Below are 21,062 nucleotides of genomic sequence, written 5' to 3'. Positions count from 1 at the left end.
GTTTCTGGTCTTAGCTTTGTAAAAACTCACTAATAGCTTTGACTCCATTTTCATGCTGTTTTGAATCAAGTGAGAGGCAGCTGTTCATTTTTCTCTGTGATAAATCAGTTTCTTGACACTTGGAAACTCGTGAGAAAAAAAAAAAAAAGAGGGGAAAAAGCACTGAGAGTGGACTCAGTTTTATTTTTGATGCCCCAAAGGCATGTTGACACCACTTCAACACACATAATCCGAAGGATGGATGTGCCAAAGCAAGATAAGGGGTAAGGCTGCAGCCCTGCTTGCCCTCAGCTGCTGATGGGCCTGAAGTTGCCATGTCTGTGTATGGCAAATGGTTTTAGCACGCAAATCATCACAAGATCAGGCTCAAAGTCTTAGAAACAGTGATCTTGCTGTGTCCTTCATTGTTCAGCTTTTACTCAATGTTAGCCTTATGTCAGACTTCTCTTTCCAAGGGAGAAGGGACAGTCTTGCCCTTGCTGCTCCTACAAAGGAGGTGCTGGCCTAGGAGGAGCTCCACATCCCGTCCCTGTCCCTCCCTCCCCATGGGGCAACCACGCAATTCAGTTGGTAATAATTCAAAAGCAGAGCCTTGAAAAGGGATTTTCCGACAGCATCCGACTCCCTTTTAAAGGCAGGGAAGTTAGGAAGGAGGAGAGCAAAACCCCTGCTCCGTTTCCTGCTGTTGTGCTGTTTATTTCAGAGCACTTCCATTGTTAAGAGAGTAAACCCCTTGTATGCAAAAATGAGGTGGTAGCATCAAACTGGGAAGACAGCTAACTATGGCTCACATTCCTTAGGAGCCTGACCTCTTCCTATTGAAGTATACAGCAACTCGCTGTCCAGTGTGGCATTTTAAACCCTACCCCAGATTAATTCTGTGTCACATTGAAGGAAGTGATATAAGTAATCCCTTAAGAACACATTCTCCCATAGGTAAAGGATGATGTTTGAGTTTCACTCAGGAAAACAGCAGAAGAGCCCTGGGAACACAGACAAGCCTGTTGCTTTCCTGCTCCTATTTCATCACTAAGCCTTCATTTTCAGCTTTCAATCAAAAAGAAATGGGTGGGAGGAAGCATTATTTCAAGGCCTATATTTAACCGCTGGGGGGGAAAAGAAGAGGGCTGCTTCCCAGTGAAGGGGTTTTAATGTAAAGGAAGAACAAATGCAGAGGCACTCAGTGAAGGTATGAGAACATGAGGCGGTCTCTTAGGTAGCTTGGAAAATCATTTCAAGCCGGTATGCAGCCAGATTCAGTGACAGACGACGAGTTACACACGCAGATGTGTAAACATCCTATTTCTGTTCCTCCTCGCTTGTTGCAACATCTTTGATGCTACCAGTGCAGTCAGTTGCAGCACTTCATCCAATCACCAAAACTTCAACGTGATCATTTCTATAAGGTGGGTTTTCTTGTAACTGATCCTGTGAATCTGTCACAGCTAAAGGAAAGGGATTCTCATCTGGGCAATGCCCCTGGAAGCTACTTCCATAGCAAATTGCATTCTTATTGTTATTTCCTGATTGAGTAATACAGCTGGAGCACAACCCCCCCCATGCATGAGCGAAACATACTGAGTGAAGTCAGAACACAACCATCCGCACAGAATCCCTGCACATTGATCAGATTCCTCTGGGAATCGCCCGCACTGCTCGTCTGGGAGGTGGGAGTGTTAATGTGGGATTTTCACCTTCCCCTTTCCCTGGTCCAGAACTAGCTGTATCCTTCTGCTGCTACAAGCACGGCTGGGGATGAGTTTGCCTGTGACAAACACTTCTGGAGGCTCCGGCAATATGTTTCAGTGCAAATATTGTTATTAATAAGCCTTAAATCTCCTCCTCCGTTAAAATGGAATAGATTGGGTGCCTCATCCTGATTTCACAGTTGCAGAACGTCTAACACAGCCGAAGTCCATGACTAAACGCTCCTTGGTTTCATCCACTGACTTTAATGAAGTTCTTGCCAATTAATAGAGGGGGTAAACGAAAGAACCAGTGCCTCAGCAACATCAGAGGAGTTAAAAGTGACTTGAAGACATGAACAAGCAGCGCTTTGTGTGACATCCTTCTGGAGCTTTAGTTTTCATGGTCCTCCTTAGGCCAGACAGTGCGAGAATTACTTGCTGGCCCCTTGTCCCTGCAGAGAGGAGTTTTTCCTTTCTCTGGCTTCATTGATATGACAAACTGGAAATGGGCTGTTTGTTTCCCCTAATGGTAATGGTAATCTCTGTAGTAATAGATACATCATTGCCAACATTGCTTTCCTTCCCCAACATTAACTATTGTATGGCTAAAAAATGCCTCTTAATGGTTCCTGTTTCTTTGCAGCTTTGTCATTTCATGATGTTCTGTGAGCTGGGCCTGCTCTGAGAAGATTGGCAGTGGTATTTGCTTGACTTCAACTGTGAAGGGGAAAGCAGGGCGAGGAGGGGAGGATGCCAGAGGAACCCCTTGCTTTACAGCACAAACACAGCAAACTGGAGGCTGAAATACAACTAGGATGAAAGCAGTTGTCCCACCGAGCCCATAGGAACAAGCAGTTTTGCATGGGAGATGAGCTCAGTCACAGCAGACCTTACACTGGGAAGGGCAATCCCTGAAACTGACAGGCTCTGAGGCCGTATATCCCAAGTGACAGCTTGGAGGGGGAGAGGAAGGATGCAGAAACCTAAGACTGAGGCAGAAATACTGAAGCACAACTCTTTTGCCTAACTATACCTAGTTTAACCACTAGTGCTAACACATCAAAGCAGCGCGTGTGGCGCACAGAGCCCCTGATGTCCTAGAGCACCCTGCCTCCCCTCTGTGCAGTTAGGTCAATATTGCACGAAATAAGAAGAAACAAAAAATGACTAAAACCCAGAAAAATCGAAATAGCGATTGTTTGTGCAAGCGCTTCTGCTTTATAAACCAAGCCTTCACCTCCCCTCTGCTCCGGCACTGATCCTGCTCATAGCATCCCCCATAGGTCAGCCCCATAGCGCCGGGGCCAGGGCTACACCCCATACCCGGAGGCGGCTTTAAGACCGCGGTGGAGGGGGGGGGAAACGAGCGGCTTCTCCCGGCTCCGCTGCAAAGTCGCCGGTGGCGGCGTGGGGCGCGCACGTGTGGCGGCGGGTGGGCGAGGAGGAGGAGGAGGAGGAGGAAGAAGAGAAAGGAGGAGGAGGAAGAGGAGGAGGAGGAGGGCCCTGCCCCGGCCCCCGGCGGGGCGCTGGGCGCTGCGGGTTTGCATGGCCCTGCGCGGGCGGCGATGGCTGCGTGATGATGGCCCAGCGCGGGCAGCCCGCACCGCACGCCATGGCTGCCAAAGAGGAGCTGTACAGCAAAGTCATCCCCCGGCGGAACCGGCAGCACCGCGCGGGGACCATCAAACATGGCTCGTCGCTGGAGATCCTGCTGTCAATGGGCTTCCCCAAAGCCCGGGCGTAAGTCGCCGCACGGCCCCTTCCCCGCGGCTTCTTTCTCCTCCCCACCGCCGCTCAACCACCCCGTTTCGTTGTTACGGAAAGCCGCGGGCGCCTTTCTGCTTCTGCATCCACAGCCGGAGCCTGCGGGAGGGAGCTCCGGCGGCCCGGGGATGCGCGCACGGAGAGGTCCGGGGATGCTCTACGGGCAGAGGGATGCTCCGGGGGCATCTCTCCCCGCAGCAGCGCCGGGCAGGAGCGTTGCCCCCAACCGGGGTACCGGGGGGATGCGGGGTGGCAGGTGCCGTCCTGGGGAGCAGCGGGTCCCGTTCCCTCAGCGCTGGAAAGTTGGGCAGCGCCAGGGAGGCGAATGTTTGAAATCAAAGCCCTTCCTTCCAAAAGGCTTTGAAAACAGGGGTTCCTAAAGGCGCAATTGCTTTGGCTAACTCGGTCACCAGGAAGGTTTCCTTTAATCCGCCTGCGAGTCAACCGAAAAGGAACAGAGCAATAGAAGGAAATGTCTTTTGTCCAAAGTGGTGGGTTTTGCCCAATTTAGCAGTGCCCTGGTGTAATCTCCCTGCGTGTGCTAAGGCTTTAAATTAATTAGGCAGCAACCTAACCATAACTTAATGGCTCTCCAGTTTTAAACATAGTGACTCCCAAAATGGGACTGTGCGCTTTAAGGATGCAAATGAAACCAGCGGGGATTTGGATGATTCCTTGATCCGTTTAAGTTTTCCTTGCTGTTGATACCAGTCAGAACTCAGTGGTTTTTCAGTGTCTTTGTGCAGGTTTCTTATAGAGGTGCACACATGCAGTTTTAAGGACATATGCCAGTAGGGGATTCATGAGATTGGTGTGGGTCCACTAGCACATACAGAAAATCTAACATACGTTTTCCATTGCCCTACTTATGTTCCTTATGCCTGTCAGTGATCTATACAGTTACCTCCTGAAATCAACATACAGCATTTATATACAATGAATGCAAGGGGAGATAAGCAGGAGATGGGTGACTTCATGCTCTGCTCGCATGGAAAAACAGATGTGCATCTTTCAGTGTAGCCAGAGGAAAAAACAGCTTGATACTATGAATGAAACTACTTATTTACCTGTACAACAGTGCCATCAAGGCTGACAGTAAGCCCTGGTCTTACCTAAACGTTAGCCAAGGAACTGTGTCTCTGGTTCATATTCTTGCCCAAGAAAATGCTAACACTGAACAAAAATGGACCCAAAGCTTCATCGTACAGGATAGGAAGGGTTAAACCCAGACAGCAAGACAGAGAAAGGCATAAAGCATCCTCAACAGCAAAGAGTAGCTATTGCAAATATAACCTGCCAGATGGGTAAAACTGTCTTGATATTAAATGCAAGGTACTGCAACAGAACCCTGTTTGATAACTCAGCTGTCTGCTGGGGGGGGGACCATGCTCCTGATGTGAAGTAGCAATTAGTGCCGCTATTGCAGCCCACTGGAAATACTACACACAATTCATCATTGAAAATCAGATAAGAAGCAAGACAGAAATCAACCCCAACAAACCACCACCGAGGGTACGCTATGGAATGGCACACAAGTTTGGAAGCATGAGAGAGGGCTGCATGGCAAAAGGACATCCCTAAAGGTCACTGCTTCCCAGTACTGCTTTTTAACTCAGAGCATATTACTCTGCAAGTGTGAGTGAGTAAGAATAGTGGGTTGCTGAGGAGGAAAAACACTGTGTCTCCCAAAACTAGTACTGAGAAGTAGCCTTACAGTAAAGCCCTTTTGAGTCTTGCCCCAAAACTCTCCCACCCCTGTTCTCTAAATCAGAGCCACAGCTACAACAGGAGGCAGAGAATTTGACAGAACAGGGGATTTCTGATCTGTGCTTGCAGATGCTGCGTACAAATACAAACCAGGCTGATACTTCGAAGTGGTGACCATCTGTTCGGATGGCTTATGCAAAACAAAGCTCCAAATTGTCAGAGTGTGCTGTCAGCCGTGTCACAAAATGCCATTGCTGTTGGCATCGGTGGCCTCCTGGCTTCTTGTTTGAGCTGGGGGGATTGACCAGGGCAGGGGACAGAGAGGACAGTTGAAGCCAGGGTAAGAGACACAGGAGCTACCTGGAGATGACAGTAATGCTGGTTTTAGATGAGGTACTTAGATCCTGGGGAGTACTCACATTGCTTACTTTCAGCTTCTAATTCAGCTCGATAACTTCACATACCTCACACCCCTACCAATGGGCAAGTCAGCTTTTGTCTCTTCAAAACTGAAATCATTCATTATTTGATTCTCCCTGGTTACAGTTTATAACAGTAATAAGAGCTCAGAGGTCCACATCTGTCTGTCAGAATCTTTTCCTCCTTCCCAGCAACAGCTTCAATTCAGCTGGGCTACTCTACATGGTGATGCAGGGTGGTACAAATCACCTCGGGTGCACTTACCTGTGGATAGCAATGGCTCAAACCACTGTAGTATGTCATCGCTTTGGACTGCTACAGTGAAGAGCTGTTCTACTTTTCTTTCTTCATCAGCACACACTCATTACCTCTTTATTTCGTAATTATCCCATTACATTACGTACTGTCTAGTCGCACAGGAGGCAGCTGCCCCTGTCCCAAGCAGTTTCTGATTTAAACAAGGAAGGAAGGCAAAGGTGATGTTACGATTGCCATTTTGCAATTCAGGCACCAAGACCAGCCTTTTATTTCACCTGAGGTCACACAAAAGTCTAACCAGATCCCCCTTAACACAAGAACAGGCTTCATCTAGAAAGAGATTTCACACAACTACTATTCCCAAAATATTGTACATCATCACATAATCATAGAACCATAGAATAATGGATCTACTGTCAGTGGTTGCAAACACAAATCAAATCTGACTGCCAGCACCTCTCATTGTGTGATATTCCCTATATAGGTGTTGATAGTATTCCTATTAAATAGAAAGGGAAGCACAATGTAGTTTACAGGCCCTTGAAACCACAGGGTTTCAACTGAAATCACTTAAAACTATTATGCATGTACAAGCAATTAAAAGAATCCATGTGTAACGTGTATCGCTGTAAAATGCTAAACACAGGGAAATTTAGTGATGGGCTGCAGTTTGTTTCAGGATGGAAGAAGGCCTTTGACCAAAATTAAGTTATTGGAACTAGCACATGGTTAAGCAGTAAAAAACCTGTAGCCTGCACAGTGCACAAATCAATGTGGCTTCGGAATCAACAAATTCAGTGATTCACAGCTTTTAAAGTTTCATGTCAGGATTTAAACTCCTCCAAAACAAACCCCAAAACAGACAGATGAAATTCTAGGATGAGAAAAAAAAAAATCCTATTTTGTTTTGTTTCAATTCTGCATGCACATATGTGCATGAATAGATAAATACATACAACATCAAATGTTACTTGAGTTTCTGCATGCAATTCTGAATTCAAGCCACAGCCCTGAGGTGCTGTTTCCAAAGAGATCCAGGCCTAGAAAAATGAAGATAATTCTCTGGCCCCTGTCATTACTCAAACTGAGTAAATCACTGTCCATAAAACAGAGCACTGAAATTAGAGGCATCATGCTTTTTGGTTACCATGCTCTGTGTGATAAGCCCAAGAGATGAGCACTGTACTTGGCACAGGTAGCAAAGCTTTCTAAAACTAAACTGCTATTCCTTCCCATCATCTCAGCCTGAAAAGAGGGGACCATCTTCTACATAGAGGTCCATAATGTTGGTTCAGTGTGTAGTGGATCTGCTGGTGCTAGACATAATTGAAAACACTTCCCTGCCATAAAAATGGGATAGACAAGAATATTGTAGTTTAGCATGAATGAACTTAACCCACGCTACACATTTCCTCCTTCCTCCCACCTACAAAAGACCACCTGGGTGTAACTCCATGTTCATGGGCATGAAGATGAGTTAATTCATTCACAAAGCTCTACAACATTTCCCCTGGACCCAAATAGAGCCAAGCCAGTCTGATTTGGATTTGCTTTCTCGGTAACTAGGAGAATTGGGGAGTATTAAGAGGTTCATTATTGTCAAAGAAAAGAAGCTCAGATCCAGTTTACAAACAGTAAAATCTTCTCTTGTGTTTTGAAAACGTTTTCTAGGCTGCTTAAACATGTTTTGCCTAGTAACAGACTTAGCAACGTAGCACAGAAAGGCTGCGAAGTCTCTCATCCCTCTAGGGTTTGAGCTGGGTTTGGGAAAATACTGCATGGAAAGAAAGTGCTGCAGATTATCTTTCGATTTTGAAGTGGTTTCTGTTCCTTCACGGCCTTGCCTGCAGGGTATTGGTTTTGTGCAAATACTCTTGGCTGAAATTCATTCTACTGCAACGGAGCAGCCCAAAACATAGGCATCCACTAAGTCCCACTTGAGCGCAAGCTTTAGAAGTGTTTCAGTGATTCACAGAGACTTGTGCTGGCTTGGGGTGTGGAGGGGAACCCCATCCTGAGTGATGAAGTCAATGGATGGAAATGTTTCTAGAAGCAACAGTTTAGAAGGCTGCATTGAAAGTGGATTTCCACGTTTGGTAACAGCACTGGAGGAAATCTTTAGTTATTGAATAGAAAATCCAGGTGTTTAGCTTGGGCAAAAGCTTCCCCTAATGCTCTGTCTGTGCTCATCAGTGAGTTTTGGGCTTGGATAGAGCCCCTGGACAGTGCAGAAGAGAAATCATCTAGCCAAAATATTACCATTTCTAGTACTGCACACCAGCCATGAATCAGGTCAATGGATGTTTTTGATTAGGAACTTCGTAGGGAGCATTTGTGACTAGTTTACACCCTACCAATAGGGAAGGTGGAAGAACTCACTAGAGGTGCACATCACTTGGACAAGACCTGCCTCCCCTATTGTGACCTTCCCTTTCTGTGTGCTGGTTGGAGCTTTTCTCAGTTCTGAGATGCACAGCTCTTAGCCCATGCAGGGGTTTAATGGATGAGATTCCACATTGTAACTTGAGCAACAGCCTGAGCAATTAACTGGTCTAGTTCATGTACTGCAATCCCTAGGTTCAGCACTGAGGCCTCATAACAATTTGGTACATCTGTGCTGGAAGGGATCCAACAGGTCTGCACTGCGCAGTGGAACATGGATACTGCAATTGAGTTAGCAGCTGTGGGGAAGGTGCACTGGAGGAAGGCTGGAGCAAACATACATTAGGGACTGAGACCCATGGCTGCTCTGCGTATGGATACTTTTCCATTGGCTTTATTGCACATTTCTGCTGTGGGACAGAGAGATGGTTACTGCAGTATTCAGACTGTTATGTGCTAGCAGCTCCAACATGTTTGGTATAGGAGGGATCTCTGTGAGACACTTCCTTACTTTGAAGATCTAAAGTGATAAAACATAGAGGGCTCTCTATTTCCACTGTATTGTCTGGAAACTGAGGCACAGAGAAGCTTAATATCGATGTCAGATCTGTAGTTAGACTGGCACTTGCACCTAAATCTATAGTTTCAGTCTATTAGCTTAATCACAAGAGTTAGATATCTGGTCTAAGTAGAACATCCATTTCCATGCCATTGTGTAACATTTTCAAATGGAGAGAAACCTTGTCTTATCAGAGGCTGAAGAAGTCATTCCCATGATAAGATCACACTCATAATGGCAGCCATTCCGCAGCACTTCTGGAATCCGTATACATAAGTGGCACTAATCGTATCTGACAGTTGGGAGAAGTGGAACAATCAGATATTCAGGTCCAATATCGACAAAGAAGATGCTTCTGCCAAAAATATTGAGAAAATGATTTAGGGACAGAAAATCCTTCTACAACGAATGCTCACAGCAGAGCCAAGGTCAGCAAGGCACTGCAATACTTGCTGCAGAAGTGCTAGCTGCCCAGAAGGCAAGCTCAGAGGAGAGAAAAAACCCAACACACATTTATATTGGCTTCCACACACCATGTTTCATTGGGATCTCAGATTGAAATGTCTGAGTAACATCACCATATGCAGCAAGTTCCTTGTTCAGTGGAAATCAGCCAGAAGACGGCAGTTTTAACTTTGGCAAACACTCGAAGAGATGTCAGAAAGTTTCCTTGTCCCTGGGTACCTTGTTCAGTTTGGGATTAAAAACAACACGGCGACAAGAAAACATTTGCTTGTGCTTCTCTCTGATGGGTTTTGTGTCTTGGAGCAAAGGTCCTGGGCTTGATCCTACCCTTTACACTAGCAAGGAGAGGAGCTTCAGAAAGCACAACCCAGACCCTACATGTCACTGACAGAGCCTTTGTGCTTTCTGTATCAAAAACCAGTTAGTAACTTGATCCTTAGCATGCAATTGCCTTTCAAGATATGTATCAGTGATAGAGATACCAGTGTTATCTTTTCCTTTTCAGTCCCTTTTTCTCTCCCAGTTCACAGACCTGATACTACTGTCAGGAGCCAGTTTAAATTTCCTGATGAGATTCTCAGGACAAAGACTCACTGGAGAAACTCATGATTCCAGATACCCAGCATGGACTATTTGAATGGAGCCTTGTTTGCATAAAGTGCTGAGTATTATTTCCCCTTGGAGGCTTGGTGACAGAGGCAGCGTGTTGGCCTGTTTCTGCAGAACTCTGCCTTATAAAGCCCTCTGGAAGCTTACTCCTAGATTACTGCTCAAGTCAGGGGGGAATTGTGGTTTTTGGCAGCTCATGAGCTAAAGTTTACCCCCCAAAAAATAGCAATTTGGTGCTTTTACATGTCAAGACCTAACTCTGCTGGCCCCTGATGAGACCGGCGTTTTTAAGTCACCTTTGAAATCAAATCATCGACTCTCAAGTCTTGCTCACACTCGAAAACGTTGCCCTAGGTTTTAACTGGTGCTCATAGTGGATTCCCAGCATGTGCTCTGCCATTGCAAATAGAATAGAGACATCCGTGTGTGTGTCTGTACTGCACCAGTCTAATTATCCTCAACAAGCAGAGTCATCAAAAGAGCTGTAGTTTAGCAGCTGACAGCATTTTGGATTCCATCACCAAGACTCGCTGCAGGCTTTGTGCATTACAATGGGGTGCACCGTGGCGCCTGTGTCTTACTCACCCCCTATATAAACAGACCTGGAAAGAATAGGCCTTGGCTTGGCTTGGCATTTTTCTGTCCCTGCCATATCCTGAGCTGCCCGATCGTGCACAAAGACTGAATGTAGCATAAAGTGGAGGAGGGGGGGAAACAACAGCCAGAAATAATAGGATGGGTTGAGGGAACTGCTAAAGTCACCGCAACAAAGCAGCTGACAGCCAACATAAGCAGTGTTTAAGATCTCCTGAAGCTTTGACAAGTCCCAGGACTCACAAAAGACGAGTTTTGAGGTACTCCTGAATAGCCACAACTCATGGTATGGAGCCAAGAGATATCGATCTCACACAGCTAAGCCAGCAGGAGCCGTTGCAGCTCCATTCCCTGGAAAGCCCCTTTTTTTTACTGGGATTCCCAAAAGAGTAAAGGTCAGCACAGAGAGCAGAGTTGCATGTGCAGATATGACAGTACCCTGGCAGGTATTGTTGGGTCCTGAGTGGTTTCTATCACCCACCATGCAGCAGGTAGAATTTAGTCAGAAAGCAAACAATCATAAACTGGAACCTGCAGTGAGTGACAGGAGATGAGTCTGATGTCTTTGCTTTCCCCAGACACCACAGTCAGGTCCTTGAGACTGAAATCTGCTTTCATTGCCAGCACCAGTACCTTGCCAGCAGGAGATTAGCAGGAAAATGCTAGAGAAAGGTTATGCATGTGGCTGAGCAAACAGCAGCCCTGTGTAAATGTTGGGATATCATCTTCTGTGCTACGAATGCAGAGGCATATCCTAAGATCAGTAACTTCAATAAGTACCTTGGCCTCCCATAGCCTGACATCCAAAGAGGTTGTAAATGTATTTCACTCATACCCATCAGCCCCCTGCTATTAATGCAAGGCAAGTGCCACTTTTTTCCCTTTCATGTAGTATTAGCTAGGCTCTGCAGTTCATGATAGTGCAGAATGAATAGCTCATGGCTGGTGACTGTGCAATACTTGCTGGTGTAGAGGCGGGTGTGTTTCAGAGAGATTTCTCATCTCCTGATTTGTAAAAATGACTGTTTTCTTTCTCCTCTACCTAATAAAATAGAGCAAGTTCCTACACGACACAAATCTCATTAACGGCCTGATTCAGCAAAGCCCTTGAGCACGTGCTTCTTTTGAATGACTGAGATCAAGATGCTCCATACAGTTCTACCAAGCATGAAGGGGCTGCATTAAATGCCATTGGAAATACCTGAAATAGATAAATGATACTGTTTTCCTTCTTCATTTTATTCACAGTGACTGAATAGGTTTCATGATGCAAATTTCAAGCCCTGAGTTTATGCTGCCATGAAACACTGGTGCCATTTTCCCCTTGCACCAGTGAGGAGAAGCCTGATTTCTAAGTACCACAATCCTGTTGTGCTGGGGGGCTGTGCAAATAGAAAAGGAAAACATCATCCCTTTCTAGGAGACAGCAATGTAAACAGGAGCCAGAAAGAGCAAATGCCTCTAGAGTGAATAGGGAGAGGCCACATAAGGAAGCAGACAGTATCATCTCCTGCTGACAGGCAGTGATCTCAGCATTGCCTCCAAAATCCTGTACTCCCAGTCGTTACCCGTAGTTACAGCGAGTTAGATTGATGGGTGAAATTCACAGCTGCATGAGAACGGCACTGCTGTGAACAGCTACTTTGGAACGAGTGTCATTCCCCTTCTACAGACAGACACATTTCAAGTGAGACAATACATCAAGTTGCTCGATGCCAGAGAGGGCACCTTAATTAACATTTGCCATCCACTGGAGACAAAGGGCGCTCCGGAATTGCAGGCTGTAAACGGTGTCAATGATGTCCTGCTCCCTTGTTCTACTATTATATTGAATTTATTCTTCACAATCAATATTTCTTCCTGAGAGTAGCTGCCAAGTCCTAGCGAGTGTCAAATCACAATATATCAGCCACGGATAAATTGCAGTCAGTTCAAAGAAATCTCAAACTAAACAAGAATTGGATCTGGCTCACATTCACACTAGTCTGTGGGCAACGGAAACAAGCCTTGGAGCAAACCTAACTTACAGCTGCACCTTACAATACATGTTTATATTCCCTTTACAGTCTCTTCAACCCTTCCCATAGCGTAGCTGTATCATAAATGCATTCATGCTCTAACGGGCAAAGCCTTCCGGTGGTGTAAACCAGCTCAGCACCATTTACTTTGTTGGAGCCGTACTAATACACACCAGCTGAGGATCATACCCGGAAATAACCCAATTTCCATTGCTAAGGAAAGCTTCCTTTAGAGAAATGGGGTTTTTCACACCATTCAGGTAATGCAAAGAGCCTGTGTGTAAATAAGAATCAGTATCAAAGCCTCTGGGAGGGAAAATACAAACCTCAGGTGTTTCTTGCCTATTCACAGTGCATTTATATGGTTGGGCAGCAGAGTCTTTAGTAGACTTCAGGTCTGTGCTGAAGCTCTTGCTGCCCTGCTGCTGTGTGCCAGGGGAGCACCAGGGCCTCACAGTGCTTTTTGGAGCTGGTGCATGTAATAAGGTTTCCTGGGCAGTGGGGCTGCAGGAGGCTCCCCTGCTACCCTGATTATTTGGGTCTGAAACATGTCAGCCAAGTGCAGCAGGCTGGGGAAAGGATGAGTCAGGATGGGTCTACAGAGACCCGAATCGTGCACGCAAAGAGCTTGTGCTGTGATGGTGCAGGACAACTAATGCTGTTTCCTTCCAGTATGACAGCAACTACAGGTTCACTGCTCCAGGAGCATCCATCATCCATCCTGTTTAAACCTCTCTGTGTGCAAGAGGTCTCCTGTGTGGGGCGAGCTGCACAACTGGAACCCCTTACACCAACCTAAAACCATCTGTATGAGGGTATTTTAAGTCTCACTTTGATTTGATAAAAATAGTGCAGGTTTTGGGGGGAAATGACCCGCTCACCCATGGTATTTCCTCTTTTCTCCCTAACGTAAAACTTTCTACTTGCAAATGGGAAGGTCATGCTTTGCAAGAATTCTCCATTTCATCCTCCAGCTTCCCAGAGCAGCTCATTAGATGCTGTCACTGAGGGAGGATTTAACTTCCTATAAAGACCCTGACTTTTGGGGTCAATGTATCTTTTCCAACTTCCTCTGCTTCCTCCCCCAAAACTGCTGGTCTTCATCAGGATCAAAGGACTATAACCCTTGGGAATTCTAAGGGGGAGAATGCCATGTTAGGAGTGCATGGTGTGACTGCGGTTTTCTTTGATTCCCATATGCTTACCAATATTTGCCAGCCATCATTTATACCCAGCCTTTAACTCCTCTGAAGGTGCATTGCACGGAGAGGAACATCTGTTAGAACATTCCCCCTGTGATTTTAGCCTAGGCTGTGTCTTAATGACTCAAGTGTCCAACAAACATGTCTCGCCAGGCTTCTTGTGTGAGTCAGCCTAACCAAGGGTGCTGGGCAGCCTGCTGTGATCCTTTTCATGTTCTCCTAGGAAACTCCTGAGACCAGCTGCTGGTTTCTTTGCTAGCATTTCGTGCTTAGATAGGCCCATCTGCTGTAAAGTGAACTTTGAGAGGGTAAAGCCAAGGTTGCCCAGCTAAAACATGATGACAGGTAAGAAGAAATCAATAGGTCTTTTAGGATAACGCAGGTTGTGAGAGCCTGAGGCCGGATTGGCAAAACTACGTTTGGAAGTACTGGGATCTGTTAGGCTGAGAGATCCCTTAGCATGGGAACAGGATTGCCATGTCTTAATGATCTTTCCTTCTTCCGCTCGCCCCCACCAGTGCTCCACCAGCCTGCATGACAAATGGGGATAAAATTCCTCTTTTCAACCATAACAGCAGGACATTGCTGAGGTGTCATAGGGTTTCCCTGGATGACAGCTTAAAGATTTTACATACTTGCTGTCAGCAGCTCTTTCTAGGGGAGAAGGGAGGCAGAGACACCGTTTCAGTCCTTCCTGATGGCCAGTGGGGTTATGCGTGTATGGGAAGGGATGAGGGCAGTGTATGTCAGGGCATGCAACTCCAGCCACCCTGTCTTATTTCTATGTGAATGGGGAGCAGTGGGGAGAACACAGTCACGAAGGTCTGTTTATTATCCTTTCTGACATCTAAAGGTCAGTGGAAAACCTTGTCAGATCTAACAGGAAGCTCAAGTGAGCAATGCAGCAAGAGCTGCTGCAGAGCAGCCTGCTTAGCTGCTGGCTTAGGAGAACAAACATTACCTAAAAACACAAGTTTTGAGCTTTTTTTCCTTTCAAATGATAGTTGATACACCAAAAGAAACTGAACTATGAAACGTGAGTGTTCTGCTGTGTTTGGAAACCAAGCCTTTTTCACAGGTCCAAAATGGGTAATCCGAAGTCAGCCACCACTTTGGAAAACCATTGCTCACAGATGCACAGTGTCTCTGCAAATTAAACACCTCCCAACAAGCGTGAAAGCGTTATAAGGAATTTGCCTGAGGACACAAAGAGACTCTCTTGCAGTACTGGGTTTAGATCTCAGTAATTTGGATTTGCCATCAGGCCATAAATAACACAAGGACGTACTCTTATGTGGCAATTAGATACTGTTCCAGGCATCTAACTCAACTTTGCACCTACTAAATGTTATTTCAGTTTTGATGCACCATATCCCCTTAAAGGACCTTTGATGTGACTTTCATTTCAGTAACAGACACGAAATATTGTGGTTTCATAGGTTGGGTGTACGTAATGGCAAGGAAGGAATCCTTTTTCCATGCTGCTTTATCTTTCCCCCTCTTGTGACACATTAGTCTTGAGTGTCAGGAACATGCAGTCAGTTTATTTGTGGAATGTATTTCTAATCACAAAAGTATTAGAAGCAGTTCAACAATTTAGGTGAGCTTATGCAAATGGGATTGAATGTTGTGACTAGATAATTGTCCCTTTGCTTCAAGGTACCTGTCAAAGGAGACACAAGTTTTCAGTTGGAATGAAAATTCCTGAAAACTACAGCTTTTTGGTTACCGGTGCTCAGTGTGAAAGCAAATGGTAAATGCTATCAGCATCCCATCTACACCCTGCAAGCTCTGGGCAGAGTTATTTCCACTGATGAAGAGCAGTTTAAGAGCATACAAACATCCCCATGGCTTTTGAAGTTTAAGGCAAGGTTGAGCTTTGTAGCAGCACGCTAGGCAGCGGGAACGTCATCCTTTGATGAACCACACAGGTTTCCACAGGCTTTGCCGCCAGGCCCTGCTTTCAAGGTGGGAAACCAGGATGGAATTAGGTGCCAGGCTGGCAAAGGATTCAAACGCGTTACTCAAGTTCAAACACATGAACAGTCGCATTGGTTTTAATTGAGAGTACTCAGGCACGTAAAGGCATGGCTAGCTCGTGGTCTTGAAACTACTTTGGTCTGAAATACTGTGCTGCAGGGTGGAGTTTTGCTGATTGATAGTCCTTTGCTGCTGTAGCTAACTGCCATGCCGCCTTAGAACTGCTCGATTCGGTTATCTGGATTAGTGTCTCTAATTTCATTTCCTCTTGGGTGTTAATCAGGAAGGTTTTTTCTCTTAGGTGTGTATGCGCATCCTGTTTGCTCTGAAATGTGCCATTCCATTATTTGGCTCTAATTATTGCTGTACCCAGTGCCCAGGCTGTTGCTTAGGTCCCTGATCTGCTACTTGTGAAGGAGCAGGGTTTCAAGTACAGACATTGCCCTGTAATAACTGTGACTGTTCTGCCACCCACTGCGCTGTAAGGAAGGCAGAGAAAGTTCCAGCAGTTTTCTTCACCGTCACTAGGCAGGGTGATGAGTGTTAGCATCATCCCCATTTCACAGATAGGGAAACTGCAAGTACAAGAGGGTCAAGCTTCTGTTTTCAACATCAGCTTTCGATTTTTCAGTTTTAAACATGTAAAAACAGGCATTTGTGAGCGCTCACACACCCAATCCCAGATGTATCATACTCATCATCCCTGAAAATCCGTGCACAACTGAAATGGAAGCCACTCATACATGTGGTGTTACGTTGCATTAATGTCATATGTAAGTCAGGAAAAAAAGAGGCTTATATTCTACCTTATTCTGGTTAACCTTTCTTTTTCATTACCACTGCTTAAGATCTTCAAACCACAAGGAGGCGAGGGGATCCAACATCTATCAGAAGAGCTTTCTTTAAAGATGTAGATTGCATTGTAGGAAATGAGAAGAAATAATCAAAGGAAGTTCTTCATTTTCATTATCAGTTCTCTGTCTCATTTCTCACAGTAGAGTACTTCTGTATATTCAGTACAGCCCCTCTCAATTCTCTTCATTAGAGACTGGAGCCTGCCTGTGTCTCATCACTGCAGCCTCTGCATGGCCACAATCACCTTCCCTAAGCCCGCATAGATTTTGCCTTTGCTTTCAAACGACTCATTTTAAAACCTAGCAAAAGATGCAGCTCCTTTCCCTCAAAAATCAATCACTATCAAAGCTTATCTTTGCCTAGCCTCATTCAGAGCGTGCTGGCTTGAAGAGCCTTGGATTCAGCAGCCTTTGAATCAGGTTGTAAGCATTGATTCTCCTCCCTCACTTGTGTGCTAGTGATATGCAAGTCATCTATAAACCAGCCTCAGCCAGGAAATGTGATTAGCCTGGCCAGCGAGATTGGCATGGCTTCAGCTGGTGAGAAGACAGGGCTGAGAGGAGAATGTGTAAATGTTTGCAATAGTTGGTGACAACGAATCTTCTATGCTGATGGCTGAATGGGTTCTATTAAGACATTCAGAGACGGACACATTTCGGTTCGCATTCAAGAAAGCCCTAAACACATGTTTACGTCCCATTGATTTCAGTGAATGAGATGGACTGAGGTAGAGAAATATTTTGCTCTGTCCCTCCCTCTGCAAGCTAAGCACAATGGGCAGCCTGTCAGAATAGCAGTCGTTTTCCAACTTTGCACGTGTTCAAAACGGCTGCATAAAGCCAATGGCAATAGGAAACCCAGCTCTTGGGTATCAAAGAGTGGTGTGCTTCACTGATACCAGTTAAAGCTTTCAGAAAGCACTCCAGTAACCAGTTTGACTTTTAGGAGGTTTCTGAACCACTGTGAGCATCCAGCTCTGTGCCACTGTCGCTCCACTGAGCTTTCAATGCCAGCTCATATGTTTGCAGAGGTTTGTCTCTATGAGCCATGTTGTGGGAAACAAGAAGAGCAGATGTGGAGAGGGTTGCGTCCATCATGATCTCCTGTCCAGCTGCAGAATCTATCCTTCATCACATTTCCTCCCCACAGAGGTCATTCAACGTTAGTGTAAACACGTGGCAAACCTTTCCTCCCCATCATGCTAACACTTTCCAGCCATGCTCCAACAGCAGCTTTTGCTGGGGCTATTGCATGTTATTCTTTTCCTTCTCAGGGTCTCTGCTTTTGCAGAATCTCTTATTCGCATGATGCAATAGCTCACAGCACATTGAATGCATCCCAGAAACACAGTCCCTGGCTTCCTTTCCATCCCATCCCACTCCCAGGAGCATGTCGGACAGAGCGCAGCATGCAACTGTCCTTGCTCTGGGCAGGAAACAAAGGGCAGAAATCTGGAGCTGTAAATCTGCCACCCGTGGCTATTCCTGGTTTTAGCTCTGGTTACAGAAACATGCTCTGGTGACAGGTGAGTTTGCTGGCCCTCCTTATGTGAAAAGAAATGTTGAAATACAGGATTTCTGTGTCTTGCTCTCCCTTCCTCTATATGATGCAGGAGAGAAACAGTAATTCCACCCCTGAACTCTGGAAGTTTTAAAGCTGCTGTGAAGTCATATTCTTCTGGTGTCTTGCCAAGGAGCACTTCTAACTTTTTCCCATTTCCATGACCTTTACAAGCCATAATAGAAGGACAGAATATCTAGAAGACAGCAGAGGCCCCTTTAGACACCATAACGCTGGTACTGGGGTTTGCTCCCTGCTTTGCCTCCCCTATCATCCTGGGGAACATGTCATTGAATGACACAGGGGCAGTTTGTCTCTTGTGTATTGTTGAATCTGGGAAGGACAGGAAAGGCCTTCTTCCATCTCTGCAACTATCTAGCTCACAAAAATATCTGAAGGCAATCACATATCTATTCAGATACAACACATCTATAGTGCTGAACCCCCCCAAAATTACTTAGGGCTGGTAGCTGTAAAAATACATGGTATTATACCTACTTACTATATATATATATACAGACATATGCACACATTTCGATATGCATACACAAGCATATGTTCCTACAGTATATACAATGAAGTATACAGGGTACTTGCAGTTGAAGTCGGCAGCAATCTGTGGCCAGTGTGTGGGGTTTGTTTTTGTTTTGTTTTCTCTCTACAAACCAAACCAAACCAAACCATCAGACCTGGCAGTAGAAGCCATGAGAGCTTCTTAAGTTGGAAAAGAACCTGGAGACTGATAACAAACTCCTCTTACAAAGGCTGAACAACACATCCCAACCAGCCAGCAATCTATGGCTGAGGGTCTGCAGTGTTAAACCACAAGCAAAGTACATGCAAGCGCTGGCACTAGAAGCACAAACCTGTTCTACAACGCATTTGTTCTGATGGGGTATGTCTTTCTGACCACACTCATAGGAATTTGATGCCTGATTAACAAAATCTTACATTTGTACAATGTATTACACTTCAGCCATGCTTGGCTGAAATACCTGTGGCCTGGATTAACAGCAGGCTATTGTCAAACAATATATAGGGCAAGACTTAAAAAGGAAAGGACACTCAGCAAGTCACCCCCAGACTCTTACTGAGATGAGCAGTGGTTGGGGAAAGTGGTGTGTATATATTGCCTTGCAAGGCCTCATGTTCTGTGGTTTCATCTAAGAGATGCACACCATTGCATGGCTGAACTTATACAGGATGTAAGCCAGTGGTTTCAGGAAATGAATGGGCTTAATTCTGATCATGTTTGCACAGTGATAAATGAGCAGTCCAAACCCCCTGCTGCCAGTGGGGCTCTACCACAGTTATCACACTGGATTCAATCATCAGTCCTGGCCTGCTATGATATGAGGGATGTCAGAAATCATTTGTCTAGGCTATAAAGAATAACAGCTTGCCCTTCCTTTAGTGTGCACACATAAAGATACAAGACTTGCACAGCCCATTAGATGAAAGGTTCATTTAGGTTAATACACCACTAAAGCTGTTCTTCTGTACTTAGCCTGTGCCAGCCAGCAACTTGGAAATTTCCTGAGCCAAACGTTGCATTTGGCCCAAAAGTCTTGAAAGCCACCATTAAGCTGATCCTAATTTAAGTTTCCTTTTCTTAATGCATTTATACTTTACCCTCCACAACACGATGCGCCAGTAATTTCCACCACTCACTAATGCATTATCTGAAAAGCACTTGAGTTGGTTTGCTTATGTTTTTAAGCACGATCTTGCCTCTTTTAAACTCGTACCTCCAATTGCCTGAATAACCACCTAACTCAACTCCAGAGGATGCCCAAGGCTCCTAAGCTTTTAGTTAAACACACCTAGTTGTATGAGAAGCATCCAAACCTGCATTTAGCAAACAACATTCAGCAGAGAGGACTGTATTTTACTGCGGGGGGGGGGAAGGCAAACATCTGCCTTCCCACACAGACACCCAATGACACCTAAGCCCTTTATTCCTCAGCCTCTTGTGTACTGCTTGTATAAAATGGATAGACCTAGGGAAAAGCATGGAGATGGCATGTCCTTAGCTCTTTTAAATGCATTTGACAAAACTTGGTTATTAACCTTAGTATAAGCTTTGACAGCACAGAAAGTATTAGGTGAGATAGATTTTAATCTTGGCCTTCGATGGGTGTTAAATCCTTAGTTCATTTGGGCTGGGCATCTGCTTGCTGTAACCACATCAAGTACCACACTGGGGCCACAGGCATATTATGGGGAAATTTCAAAGGTGATACTGCAAAGACACATGAAAATCAGTGGGAGCACAGTTCTGACTTGTAATAAATCATAGCAAATGCCATTTTAGAAGAGTCCAATCTTACTGATTTTTGAAGGACACGAGTTACTGCAAGAATCCAGCCAAACAGAGATTGTTAGGTATTATTTAGCTACATTCTCTCTTAATGGAAAGTAAAAAGACATTCAACAGAAGTGGGAAATCCCCCTTTCTTCCTTTTAGATAAAAAGATGAGTTAGAGCTGCAGCGTGAGAATCTTGTCTCCCTCCTGCTGCTCAGTGTTCCCCTATTCTCCAGCCTGCAGCAATGGCTGTGTAATACTTCAGTATGAAGGTGTTCTGAACTCAGCCTAGGTTGAACACCTCAGAAATTAGTCAGCAAGAACAGGAGCGAGCCCTTATCAGGCAGCGCAGTCATGCGTTCTGGGATGAACAATTATAAACCGGTTTACAGGATCATGTAAAAGTGTGATATATGCAAATCCTTTGACTCTTAGCTGGAGTTATTATTGGATGGGTGATAACAGTTAATTGAATGTGGGGGGAAACAATACGGGAATAGTTGGAAGCGAAGTGCACTTTTGGTCTGTGCAGTTAATCCAGAAGAAAGTACCCCCATGCGAGCTTACATCTGCACAACCAAGAAACTGGAAGGACCTCAGGATTTGTCCTGCAGTTACCATAGCCTGCAATATGAACCAGAGCCAAGTTGTGAAATCACTGGGATCCCTGCCATTCGATTTCCTTCGACCTGAGT

General features: G+C 45.3%; 1 protein-coding gene across 2 annotated transcripts in view; it reads left to right on the top strand.

Moving 5' to 3' along the window:
- The first annotated feature begins 3,130 nt into the window (after positions 1-3,130).
- Positions 3,131-21,062, top strand: part of UBASH3B (ubiquitin associated and SH3 domain containing B) — a 63,092-nt gene continuing 45,160 nt past the window's right edge. The window contains exon 1 of one of the 2 annotated variants that reach the window (XM_061368505.1): positions 3,131-3,428. In XM_061368505.1, coding sequence (XP_061224489.1) covers positions 3,265-3,428 — 164 coding nt within the window. In that variant the 5' untranslated portion in view covers positions 3,131-3,264. The remainder of the gene's footprint in view (positions 3,429-21,062) is intronic. The other variant, XM_061368504.1, reaches the window with a different exon arrangement.

The sequence above is a fragment of the Neopsephotus bourkii genome, unplaced genomic scaffold (genome assembly GCF_033783945.1).
Source record: "Neopsephotus bourkii isolate Nb327-2 ecotype Australia unplaced genomic scaffold, CSIRO-AGI_Nbou_v1 NB_1433, whole genome shotgun sequence".
Taxonomy (NCBI): domain Eukaryota; kingdom Metazoa; phylum Chordata; class Aves; order Psittaciformes; family Psittacidae; genus Neopsephotus; species Neopsephotus bourkii.
The sequence above is the reverse complement of the archived record's forward strand: the minus strand, read 5'-3'. Positions and strand labels throughout refer to the sequence as shown.